Here is a 13,225-nt window from a genome sequence, read left to right on the forward strand (position 1 = left end):
GCTTATATACGGGGCATGATGTCGGATGGTATGGAATGTCCCTCTGGCCAGTTGGGGTCAGCTGTCCTGGCTGTGCCCCCTCCCGCCTTCTTGTGCACCTCCAGCCTTCTCAGTCAGTAGAGCATGGGAAGCTGGAAAGTCCTTGACTTAGCATAAACACTGCTTAGCAATAACTGAAACATCAGTGTGTTATCACATCACTCTCATGCTAAATCCAAAACACAGCACTATACTGGCTATTAGGAAGAAAATTAACTCTATCCCAGCCGAAACCAGGACAAAAGATAAAAGCAATTTAAGTGTTGTTGCTCAAGCTCATCCCTCCTAATTTTGAATCTTGCCCACTACTGAAAACAAGTCAGCTCAGGAATACAACTTAAAACCTGAAAGTAGTGTGCAACATTACAGAGCACTCAAGGTAAACTGATAGGTGAAAAAGTTGGATCAGAGGATATACAGCAAATCAGGGAAACAATTCATCACACCACCAAGGAATCATAGAATCATAGAATCATTAAGGTTGGAAGAGACCTCCAAGATCATCGAGTCCAACCATCAACCCAACAACACCATGCCTACTAAACCATGTCCCTAAGCGCCTCATCTACCCGTCTTTTAAATACTTCCAGGGATGGTGACTCAACCACTTCCCTGGGCAGCCTGTTCCAATGTTTAACCACTCTTTCAGTAAAGAAATTTTTCCTCATGTCCAATCTAAACCTCCCCTGGCGCAACTTGGAAAAGTTGGAAGACGTCAGACGTTATCAATTTTATTACCACCAGTTAGGAAAAACTTAATGTTTTGTTACTAATTTTGTTCCTAACTTAATTGTTAGGAAAAACAATACTACCTGGGAAAATGGTGGCAAGAACCTTTGTTCTGTCATCAGACTGATGCTGTATCCCATCACTTCTCCTCTTGCTAAATTATCTTCAGGTTTTTCCCATGACACATTGAGGGAATATGGTGAAAGAGGGAATACTGATGGAGATGGCATGAACACTGGGGCTAAAATCAAATTAAATACAACAACATTCATGAAATAAGTGAAAAACGTGTGTAACGCAAGCTTACTCACTGTTTTTCTAAAACACCATTTCAGACAGTTTTTTTCTTTTTTAAACTTATTTTCAAGTCTAACTCAAATTTTCAGATTACTTTAATAGCACATAAAAAGTACCCCACCCATCATTCTTCTGTCTTCTACTCTGGCAACGAATGCAGAATAAAACTCTGCCTATGTCTTCAAAGAAATACTAATCAGCACTAAAGTCCTAACCCCTGTAGCAGGTAGGAAAGTACATACAAATGAAAAAGTCTCAGAGAAAAACTTCATGCAACCTGGGAAAAAACTGATAAAAGCAAAAAGTGTTCAATACTTCAGCATCTTAAAAGCAATTTTGTTTGCTAGGCCAGTTTGAAATTAACATGTCTCTCACTTCTTACAAAACAGTTCCCCTGTCTTCCATAGTAAATCTATAAAAGGATTGTTTGCACTGCAGTTAAATCCCCACCTGATTACTCTGTAATAATAGGATACGAACTCATAGCACTTCTGCTACGTACAAACAACCACACTAATGGACCTCTTCCCAAATACAATTTAACACTTTTATAACATATAGTATTTAAGAACAGATAAGCACAAAGACTCATTTTGAAAGGGGAATTAGTTTAGCCTGCTGTTTTGCAGGAGCAAATGACCGAGGACATGATTTTCAAGCTAGCAGCAAACAAAAGCATCAGTGATGTAACGGAGATGTTTAATTGCAAAACATAGGCTCTATCAGCCTAAAAAACTTAGATTTCTAATGAAAGCATTGAAACAAATTTCAAATAATTATGTCAAGTGGCAAGCCCTTTTGCAAATCTGAACAGAAGGGTTGTAATAAGAGCCGTTGTTAAACTTCTGAAAAAAAGGGTCCATATTATGACACTTGGCCTCCATAAAAGCGTATGATAAGTTTCAAGCACTATACTCCTGAAAAGGTAACCCCCTCAAGTTCTTCAAAAAAATTACTTTCTAAACAATCAAAGCCTCAGTTCAGGAAAACTCACTTGAACCTCCTTTCTGAATATATGTACCTTCTTGGACAACATTCCTGATTCACACCAACTGTTAATACATTTGTGACAAAACCAATCTTTTTCCATGTTTTCTCCCTTTAAAGAACATATAAATAACAACTAGGAAAATAGTGGAGCATTCAAACACTGCCTGGTAGATTTTGCAATCTTGTAGTTTTGAAATTTTGGTTTAATTGACAGGGATTCTTTTCTTCAACAATATGATTTTATGGTGGAGAAAATGTTTTTGCTTAATGTGCTAAGTTCTGAGATAATCTAACCTATCTTTAATTAGTTAAAAAATGACAATTTGTCCCTATTTGAATCATCTCTAGCTGAATTTTATTGGGGGGAAAAAAAAAGAATACATTCTAATTTAGTTTTTTCTTTTATTTGTATCATCAAATTCAAACCAATACTTACCAGCCTCTCCTGTTCGTCCTGATATCCAGTCTGAAGATATGCTACCTGCCATGTTTACTGCTAGCACATAAAATTCATACTCTGTGAATGGCTCCAGATCAGTGACTGTGGTACTGGTCTGCGGTGGAGCCAGGGCATTTTCATTAGGAGACTCCATAATTGGTTGAGGACTGAGCCATCCACTGCTTTGAAAAATACGAATTTCAGGAGGAAGAAAGTTCCCAGCTGGTTTTAATTTTTTTCTCATGTAAAGTTCATACCTTATAATTATGCCTAGAGAAAAAAGCGGGCCAGAAACATTAGTGCATTTAAACGATTTCTAGAATTCTACTAAGATACCAACACCAATATATTTAATGAGCTAACAATCAATCAATCCACATCATAGAAAATATAGCATAAGAAATTTTCCTCCTTTCTGCTATTTTCATCCAAATGCTCACTTTGGCATTTCTTGCATTACACTGTTTATTTTCCCCTCCATGCAATTTTGGCATTTGAAAACAAATGGCTGGATTACAGTATGAGTTCTTCCATCCTCACTGGAAGACGATATCCTAAAGTTCTGATCAAATGTTACTGGAAATTACTTCAGTTACCTCTGATTATCAAAGGGATATTTAAGGAAGGTCTCACCACTTTGGATAAAAAAACAAAACTTCAGTATTGTGGTATGAAGTGATACATGATCTAGGTTGGATCGTGGAAGCAGTGTAACCGTAGGAACAGAGTGTAAGAAAGCTGACTGGAGATTTCCCAATTGGAAAAGATGAGCGACATAGCAAAGCCAGGAGATAGTTAGTTACCATATAATATATATATATTTGGGGCTGTACTCATGCACGGAACTGGAGAGGTGGCTTGGGAGAAAAATCTTCTCTCTTTGTCTTTGGAAAGACCAGGACATCTGACCAGACATCAAAAGGAAAGTAAGAGCATTGCTTAAATCTGCCTGTGCTGGCAATTACGTGCATGTAATGGCCATGAAGTAAACTATGAAGATATATGCTGCAGGTTGAGGGACCAGTACTAACAGCAAGTATCATGAACTGCCCCTCTAAATACACACAGGTGTTCTTGTGCAGGCATTCTTCCTGTCTAATCTGGTAATAGCTAGCAAATAAGATGTTCGAAGAGAAAGCTGAGCTCCCCTTACACACAGATGCCCATTTCGTGAACAGATCAAAATGCTTGTTTTCTCATGCACAAATATTTGTGCATGTAAGTGCAAGTTCACAAAGCTCCACTGCACATATATTGAAAGATAAAGTGTTTACCAGTAAAATCTGTGGCATCACAAAAGTATCCTACAACAGCTGCGGTCTCAGTTTCAAAAACCTAAAATATTATTACGCAAGTTAGACCAGCAACTCTTGGCAATCGCCTAATCCCTAACAAAGTTATACTGGTAATAGAATTAGTTACTACACATGACGGATGGTTTTAAAAACAGACTTGTCTGTTAATTTTTAGATTTTTTTCCCCCCCATAACTGTTATCTGCTTATTTATTCTTTGTAAGGCAATATTGCCACATCTGCCTGAACTAGGCGATCTGGCAAATTAGGAAGAAATTAATTTTACTGTAAATGTTTAATTATAAATGTGATTTTTGCTGCAGCAGATGCCACTAAGGGCTAAATCCTGAATCCAACACATTCAGTTGGAGTTCTGGACTCCAAAAGAATAAAACACAGACTCTGAGGATACGTTTAGTGGCAGACAGGCAAATTAAGACAATTACTTACTTCATTCTCAGTTTATGTCGCATGGATAAGGATATTTTAACCAGATTCGAGAAAATGCCGCTTTTTCTTTGCAAAATCTTTGACTTACAAAAGTAAATACAATGTCCTACCATTTGGTTTCTCGGGCGGTGACCATTCCACAGACAGTTCTGTAGAGCTGATGGTTTCTGTCATCGGTGGGCGTAGTCCTTCTGGAGGAGCTTGTGCAGTAATTACTGTTACTGGCTGGCTCTTTAAGCAGCCTCCACTAGTACAAGCTTGCACAGAAAAAACATACTTTGTAAACGGAATGAGATTCCAAATAATTGCTGAAGTTTTTAGGCCTTCATACTGACCACAAGGCTGAAGATCACCCAAGCTAGTACATGTCAAAATGTATTTCTCTATGGGCCCAGAGTCATTGGAGAGGCTTGTCCAGTAAAGCAAAACAGAGTGGTGACTAACAGGAAAGACGGGATTTAAATGCAAGCTTCCTGGAGGCGTCCCAGATTTTGTTCTGTATGTCACTGAGGCACTTCTCGTAAAACCATGAACATTGCTGGCTTGGACGTAGTAGGAATAGAAGGTATATGGAGATAACATGGTATCGGTGAAGGTCTGAACACCTAAAACAAAGAGGTGAGAAGAAAATTGTATGAGTCTAACACATTAAAAATAATCTTAATTTCCATACTTAAAGTCTTTCCAGCCCTAATCCAAGACGTAAGATATTTATGCCCATTTGCATGCTCTTGAGATCATTATGAACATTTTAACGTCTCAACTTTTTTTTTTTTTTTTAACAGGGAAAACTCCCTTCCCCTTTTCCCTTTATTATCTTCCACTGCCCATTGGCATCGCTAGAGAAATAATTTTTCCAATGAATTTCTCCTAGTTCCTGCTTTAATCATGAACAAGAGTAATACAATTATCTTCTTATTCCTCCTCTGCTTGGAAATAATTATTTCAAATGTAAATCAATGTCGATCTTAGTGAACCTGATTTAGCAAAAAAGCAAACCATTCTGTAAACTTCCACACCTTTGTTTTTGATTCATTTCATAACGTAAGATCAAATATTTCACCTTTCTGTGCTTTCACTTCCTCGTTTCTAAAATAGTGCTTAATAGCTCATTCGTAAAGCATTTGATCTTGGATGAAAAGTGAAACGGAAGTGCAAATAATTATTAAAAAGGTATACCCAAAGCCTATATTTACCTTCCTCACCCCTAGCTACTCTAGATAGCTTTTTAGCAGTTTCTTAGCTGCCGTGACCCTGAATAGCTGCCGGCTATATCCCAGAAGCAGTTACACATCTTAGTCATCACAGCACAATATGAAGTTACGTACATACCACCACGTGTTGTTTTGCCTTAAGAAATAGTGAACATTGAGTAATATATTACATGCCAGAGCACGGATACTCTTAAACTTTTTCAAAGCAAATGGAGAGGACACAGCTGTTTCTAAGTCCTCGCTGTATGTCTGCACTGGCAAGCCAGCCCTGAGTACAGCTTAAAGAGGACCAACAAAATTATTAGTATTGCTAGATATTCAACCCTTGACTTGGTAGTACAAAAGCAGCAGCGTCAGCCCAGTAATTGCTTACAGCGCTTCAACTACCTATAGCAATCACAACCTTATCGCTGAAGTCCAGCAATAAGGAGACCAGGTAATCTCATCTTCAAGCCTTTCAAACCCTGGTACTTCAGGCAAGGCTGCAGAACAGCTCTGCCAGCGGCTGCAACAGTTATTGCGACACCCTTGTGCGTTAGTAGTGAGCGGGCAGGTGAAGCAGCAGATTTCAGTCTTGCTGGCGAGATTCAGCTGTTTCTTTTTCAGCTTTTGTACTTGAGTGCACTCTAGAATTGCTGAGCCCTTTCTGAGCTGCACAGGCACACGTGATGTGCTTCTGGGTGCAGGAGTGGGGTACCAAAGCCGATTTGACACGTGTTAGACAAGGCTGGCAAGAATCCTTGCAGCAGGAGTGAGGCAACCAGTTGCTGTGAAGGACACCAGCCAGTAGGAGCTTGCCACGCGTCCAGTTCCCGATTTTGTCTCCAGAGAAAAGAATGGCCACAGAGGTGGCACGAGTCAGTGGGCTAGAAACTTGGGAGAGCTGCACTTTATGGGATGATTAGGATCCCCATCCTATGGGCTTTCAACTCAGAAGAGCCACAAGGAAGAAAAAAAAGCACACAAGAAAAAAAGAAAATAAGAACCCCCCCAAACAAGACTGCTAGCAAGTACCACAAATCCGTGTGAGATCATAAAACAGGAGTACCCCCGGAACTAGATTCTAGCCCCCCCCGAACATGACCTGGAACCAACAATCGAGCTAGAACCAGTTCTGGAACCAACAAGTGATCTAGAACCAACGAGTGAGCTAGAACATGCTCTGGAACCAACAAGTGAGCTAGAACACGCTCTGGAACCATCAAGTGATCTAGAACCAACGAGTGAGCTAGAACATGCTCTGGAACCAACAAGTGAGCTAGAACACGCTCTGGAACCATCAAGTGATCTAGAACCAACGAGTGAGCTAGAACATGCTCTGGAACCAACAAGTGAGCTAGAACACGCTCTGGAACCATCAAGTGATCTAGAACCAACGAGTGAGCTAGAACACGCTCTAGAACCATCAAGTGAGCCAGAACACGCTCTGGAACCGTCAAGTGATCTAGAACCAACGAGTGAGCTAGAACAAGCTCTGGAACCAACAAATTGTCCCGGACCCAGCAGTCCCCAGCAGTCGTAAGCCAAACTAGAATTAGACCATGGTCCTGAAACAATGAGCAAGCTAAACCATGATACTGTTCCGAACCAGCAAGTGGGCTAGAACATGACCTGGAACCAATAATCAAGCTAGCACACGAACTAGAACCAATGAGCAAGCTAGAACTTAATCTAGAACAAAACCCGAGCTAGAACTTGATCTGGAACACGATCTAGAACCCGCGACCTAGAACGTGATCTAGCACGCAGTCTAGAACCAACGCATGCTCTAGGACTTGATCTAGAACCACATCCTCATGAAAACCACCAACTTCATACCTGCTCTAGAAATGCCTGCACCACCACCACCCTAGCTCTACAACCAACCCCCAAAACCCCACCTCTGGAATGGACTCGAACTGTCCAATGGGCCCCAGGTCTAACGTTGACAGCAAGCACGTTACTTTCCCCTTTTTCAAGCACAGGGCTCGGAAGAGGCAGATGACCCAGAACGCTGCTATTGTCTGCCAGAAAAGTAACCGGCACCAACTCAACAGTATGAGAAAGTTCATTCGGTGTCGATGAACACCCGATCACCAGATGGTAACTTTATTGCAATAGGCTAGATAAAAGTGGATCAAGCCAAAAGGCTGAAGGTTCTACATTCCTCAGGTGAACAACTCCACCATGCTACATTTATCAAAAATGAGAACCAATGTGATTTGGGGTTCGAATTGTAAGTAACTTTGTGGGGTTTTTTTCACATTTTAAAGCAAGTATTTCATTTTATCCTCAAAAGGAGGATTGGTATCTCCTGAGTCTCTGGTTTTCCAGAGCAGTTAGGAAAACATTGTTTTAATTGGGCATTCTGCAATACTGTCAGCCAGATCACCAGGCCAATTTAGAAGATTATTCTTAATTTTCCTTTGGAAGTTCAATGTTTCTATAAAACCAAAAGAGATTTTAGTCATAAGATAATGTTCATCCAGTTGCACTCTTGGGGCATTTCGTAAGCATTACAAGTTTCATGCTATATTGAGAAAAAAGTAACGTTACCAAAACTTCTGACAGCATTAACAATGTATTCTTGATATTCAAACACCAGCAGATGGTTTCACATCATTAATTAGGGGGATTGCAGGAAATGTCAAAAATGTCTTTTCAAACCAAATCTATGTTTTTACAAAATGTTTTGTTAAATAGAAACGTGCTAATGTCTCGTTATACAGCTAAATACATTGAGCATTTTTCAGTCTCTACAAAGTACATAGGCACAGTCATGAAATAACATCCTCACCAATGCACTCAGTTTCAAGTACATTACAGAGCACAAATTTATGACAACAAAAGTATAAGAGCTTTTCTTCTGAAATTAGTTCATATTTTTACTAAAGTTAGGCTGTAAAAACCAAATTAAGGAATTGGAATATTTTCTATTAGCTCTCTAAACTTTTTTGTAATGTTTCTTTCTCTCCTCTCAATCACTTAATCCCATGCTTACACGGGGTCGCATACCTTTCCTCGTGGTATGTACTATGGAGCGTCCAAATTCACAGCATAAGCCACAGAGTAATCAATCAACTGTAACACAGCAGCATGCACCAGAACATTAAAATGTTAGGTGCATTCCAAAGGATCTGTGCTTCCACTGAATAACAGTCTTTTTTTTTTTCCCCCCTCCAGGGTACATGCCAATAATTAGAAAGACTCAACTTCTGCAAGATATTAATGCTGCATTGGTATGAAAATGCAACAAACTAAAAAAGCTGCGAATACAAAAATCAAACCTTAGTGGCATTAAACCACACCTGTCTTCTCAAAAAAACCACTTGTGTGCCATATATACAGAAAAACAGTATCCAAATCCATCTCCTTTTCCTTGGTAAGAGGATCAATAGTAGCACAAAATGGCCTTTCCAGCTAGGACAGAGTGTCGAATCCTTGAGGACTGCCTTCTGAGGATCCCTTTGCAAGCCTCAACAAGAGAGAAGTGGTGCTGCTAAAGGCAACTCAGGAGCTACACTGATAGCTTAACAGAAGGTGCTAAAAGTTAGAGACCACAAAAAGCTTTCCTAATCTGTTAACAGTTTAAAACCGGGAGGATGAAAAAAGCAAGCTTAAGCACATTATGGTCTCTTCTATTCACCCTAATTGTTTCTCTGGGACTTTGCCTCTTTTAGCTCTTGGAGCCTGTGTATATCTGCAGGGAATGCTTTTGGTGAGCAACTGAAGTTTTTTAGATTAAAAAGTAAAAAAATGTTAGCCCTTTTGAGTGATAGTTTGCCAGATTTTAGACCGGAGTATTCATTTCTTTCAAAGAAAATTAATAACGCAGAACAGTAACTCACTAAAGGAAAACAGAATAATGTATTCAAAATCACAGCGAATGATAATGACAGAAACGAGAAATAATTAAGAAAACTTGCACATATATATATAGATATGTACACACACACATAAACACAAAATTCTTTGATGTCATCTTCCTATAAATACTTACTATAAGGGTAGTGGTCTTCGGTTGTATAAATTTCAGCCTCATCCCTATAGAGCTGGTAAGTAAGCCTGTTAGAATTTGGAGAGTCGGGGGAACTCCACGAAAGACTGATAACAGAGGAATTGAGAACTTCTCCTGTAGGAGGAGGTTGCTGGAATGGAGCTAAAACATACACAAAACCAGAGGATGTAAAAATGAAGGTAATCAATAATCATACAAATTTAAATAAAAATGCAAAGAAACTGCTAAGTTTTCTTCAAAGAAAAACCATCAAGTAAACGTACGGTCACTCAGGCAAGACATTAATAGACTAAACTGATCCATCCAAATGCTCTCCAACAAAGCTTTTTATCCAAGTACATGCAACAAATTTATACATTTAAACAAATGACAAATAAACTTCATCGTCCTTTCCCCCTGAATTAAAGCAAGTACACCACAGTTTTCCAAACACGTTTTTTTTTAATGTATTTAGAGACCTCTATAAAATGGGAACATGTTTGTCTGGTCACATTATTGAAGTCTATAGTTCAATTATAATTTATTTTTTCCAGAGGATTCATTCCATTTTAGCATAAGCCAGGCATAACTTCCTCTATTAGAATAGAAATGGAAAGTCCAACTAACTACAAATTTTACTGAAGTGTTACAATAAGCCTACTTAATTAAATGACAAAAAACATAAAGGGGCAAATTTTGAAAGTTATTTAGGCAATTCACTTCCATTTGTTTCCAATGAAATTTAAATCGATGAGAGCGAGGTGTCTAACATTTTAAGAAATCAGCTTGAGATTCTTATTTACCAAAATAATACTCTGCTACCACCTCCATTAACTTTGGAAAATGTGCTACTTAATTGCACTAGTATCAATAGAGAGAAAAACAAACTTGAAGTTCACAAGCCGAAAGTCTCACATTTTCAGAAAGAGCAGTCAAAGTCCCTCCTACGACTCTTTTGTAACCCAACTGTATGAGCACGGTCCTTTCTAAGATAATGGCTGTTATTCAGAAATTAAACTTTATATGCATAGATATATATATGCGTATAAATACATATATATACATAAATACATATATATACATATACACACACGTGCACATAAACATACGGTTTGACGGTCGGACTCGACGATCTTAAAGGTATTTTCCAACCTAAATGATTCTATGTTTATGTTATTATTCAAGTCAGAGCATGAGTCCATACCCTGCTATGAGATTCTCCAGCCAGCCCGTTACACGAAGGAAGGCACTACTCTCTAACCCTCAGCATACCGTGCACTAGCACAGAACGAGACTGGTCTGTTTTGGCAGCTAGTAATTGCTACAGCTTGATTCAAAGGCAGACTGTGCCATTCCCTACCCTCTTTATCAAGGGAGGGAAAATCAGGAGGGCACGTATCTAGAGGAAAACATTTTGCTCCAGGAATGAGAATAGCCGAGGGCAGTACAGAAATCAGCACGTGGAGTAAGCTGCCAGGAGCTGGATCCAGAACCACCCAATAACCTTTTCTCCCTTACATGAAGCATTATAGGAAAATATCAACATTAGAAACCTGTGGCTTTTCATTAGTTTTTTCTCCTTCCGTTTATAAACTATGAACATCTCCATTACATGAATGTTTGCTTAATATGCACAATTCACCAAAAGTTACCAAAATCTGTTCGGCCAAGTTAACAGGAGACCCGAAGCAAAGACTGAAGTTGCAGACAGCGACATGAGGACCTCAAGCTACACAAGTGATAGCTGTAGAGATTTAGGCCAACATCAGTGCGTTTTTAATACAAATCCAAAATGTGAGTTGAAGCTCTTTAGAGTAGAATAATGAAAAGCCCTGCTCCTACTGCAGTCTCTCAGCCAAGAAATAGCAGAAAATATTTCTAGAATTCATTGGGTTGAACAGAACACATAGTCATCATCTCCCATTAGAAAGCATAGGTTGTTTTGCTGCCAATCTAGAGTTCTTGAGTTCAGCTGAGTTAGGAAGTGAATGCATGCTCAAGTGTCTACAGGAGTAAAGTTTGAGAATCAAAGGAAAAAGTGCTCCTAAATCCCTTTGGCATTTTTGAAAGTTTCTCTCCATGTCATACATGCTTACAAGACCTGAGCAATCATAGAAATTTACCGGCATAACCTTCATTCTCAATCTCACACTACTGTATATTGCTCCCACGCGTTTGCTGTTTTGCATTTTAGATGTGTAAGCAAAGCACTGTATTTCAGATTTTTTATGGAGCATCTAAGATACTGTTGGGCAGAAAAATGGAAAATAGGTCTTTTCCTTAAAGAATGTTAGTTGGACAGTGACAGCAACTTACATTGGCTTCCCTTGGCAAAGAGTTATAACCAGTAATGGTATGTGTCAACGAAATACCGTTCTGCAATGAAAATAACCACAAATATCAAGCTAGGCAAAGCTCCATATCTGTGCAACAAGTTGAAATATTTTGGTATGAATAACCAACAGACTGCAATTGCTGTATCATTTATGTCCAGAAGAGGACTCCGCTTGTCATTTAGAATACTGCCTGATGTATTTTTTCCTAACTAAAATCTATGATATTATTTATCTGTCATATTATTATTAATCAATTTTATAGTTGAATTGCCATTGACCTTTATCCAATGTATATCCCAACATAAATAAGTAGGTTGGTTTATGTTTGTAAAGCACTTTGAAGATGAACAGCGTCATAAAAGTGCCATGTATTATTATTATTATACATTCAGTTGAAACAGCCTACATTTTTTTAGAGAAACAATAAGCCAATCAACTATCTGCACAACGAATAGATACTATGCCTTCTACAGAAGAGTATGGGGAAAGCCAAAACAAAACTGTATCTAAGCACTTCCAAACTTGGAGAAAAAAAATCATCTTTGGAAACAAATCAGTCTCTTCGTTCTATCCCATTTATAGCACTGTGCATTCTGCAATGCATATTATTTGAAATTTAAACTGATTTACAATGAAATACAAACTGGAATCAAAGCGAGAGCCGTCTGTCCTTGTAAACGAACTCTTTGTGCATGTACATCTCTGCTTGCAAATCTACAGTGTGGGCCTATCACAATGATGAATGTCATATAAATACCTTTGCAAAATATACAAAGAAATATTTTGCTGAAGGAGGATCCAGAAACATACTCCAGAGATCACTTGGGAATGTCTAACCCTGTTGTTGCATTACACATGGCTACCTGAGCTAACTGGCACAGTAGGACCAGTCTGGCCATTATCAATTAGGCCTGCTGACAGAAATGCCCAATTAGCATCTGCGGAGTGCCTCAGTAACTGGTTACGTGACTTCCAAGACTGGGCTGTTAACTGCGTGCGGCGGTAAGGTGTGTCACAAAAATGTAACGCAACTTTTTCAGTATTAACTGAGGTCCTACCCACACAGTTTGGCATTGCGTGGTGTGATGTCCTCAAAGCCCATTTCTGAACATTGAACTGGAGGCAACTTAAAAATTTAATTTTATTACATATAATATTTTTCCTCTCCTTTAAAATCCCTGCCAGCTTAGAGACTGTGCACTGGTGAGCAAATCTGAGCATTTAATTTCGACTACTTATGATACAAACAAAGGCTGAAACCGTGCCATCTCTTTGTATTCAGACCTACTGCAAGGGCAGAAGTGCAGATGTTCCATTGCAGTGTGTTTCATTACAATTCACGATCTGACCACCAACATAGCATTAGCCCCACCTCACACACGCCCATTTATGATGCTCTGTTACACCACATCGCATATTTTCCCAAACTGACTGAAAAAAAGCCCCAGGAGGAGAAAGGCA

The 13,225-nt window shown here is 39.0% G+C and overlaps 1 protein-coding gene across 1 annotated transcript in view; it reads right to left on the bottom strand.

Moving 5' to 3' along the window:
- Positions 1–13,225, bottom strand: part of USH2A (Usher syndrome 2A (autosomal recessive, mild)) — a 401,100-nt gene that overhangs the window by 302,484 nt on the left and 85,391 nt on the right. The window contains exons 15-18 of the mRNA XM_009330219.1: positions 9,432–9,590; positions 4,349–4,843; positions 2,492–2,764; positions 852–1,009 (exon numbers count right to left, since the gene is read on the bottom strand). Of these exons, the coding sequence (XP_009328494.1) occupies positions 852–1,009; positions 2,492–2,764; positions 4,349–4,843; positions 9,432–9,590 (1,085 nt within the window). The remainder of the gene's footprint in view (positions 1–851; positions 1,010–2,491; positions 2,765–4,348; positions 4,844–9,431; positions 9,591–13,225) is intronic.

Source organism: Pygoscelis adeliae, unplaced genomic scaffold (assembly GCF_000699105.1).
Source record: "Pygoscelis adeliae isolate BGI_AS28 unplaced genomic scaffold, ASM69910v1 Scaffold308, whole genome shotgun sequence".
NCBI classification, from domain to species: domain Eukaryota; kingdom Metazoa; phylum Chordata; class Aves; order Sphenisciformes; family Spheniscidae; genus Pygoscelis; species Pygoscelis adeliae.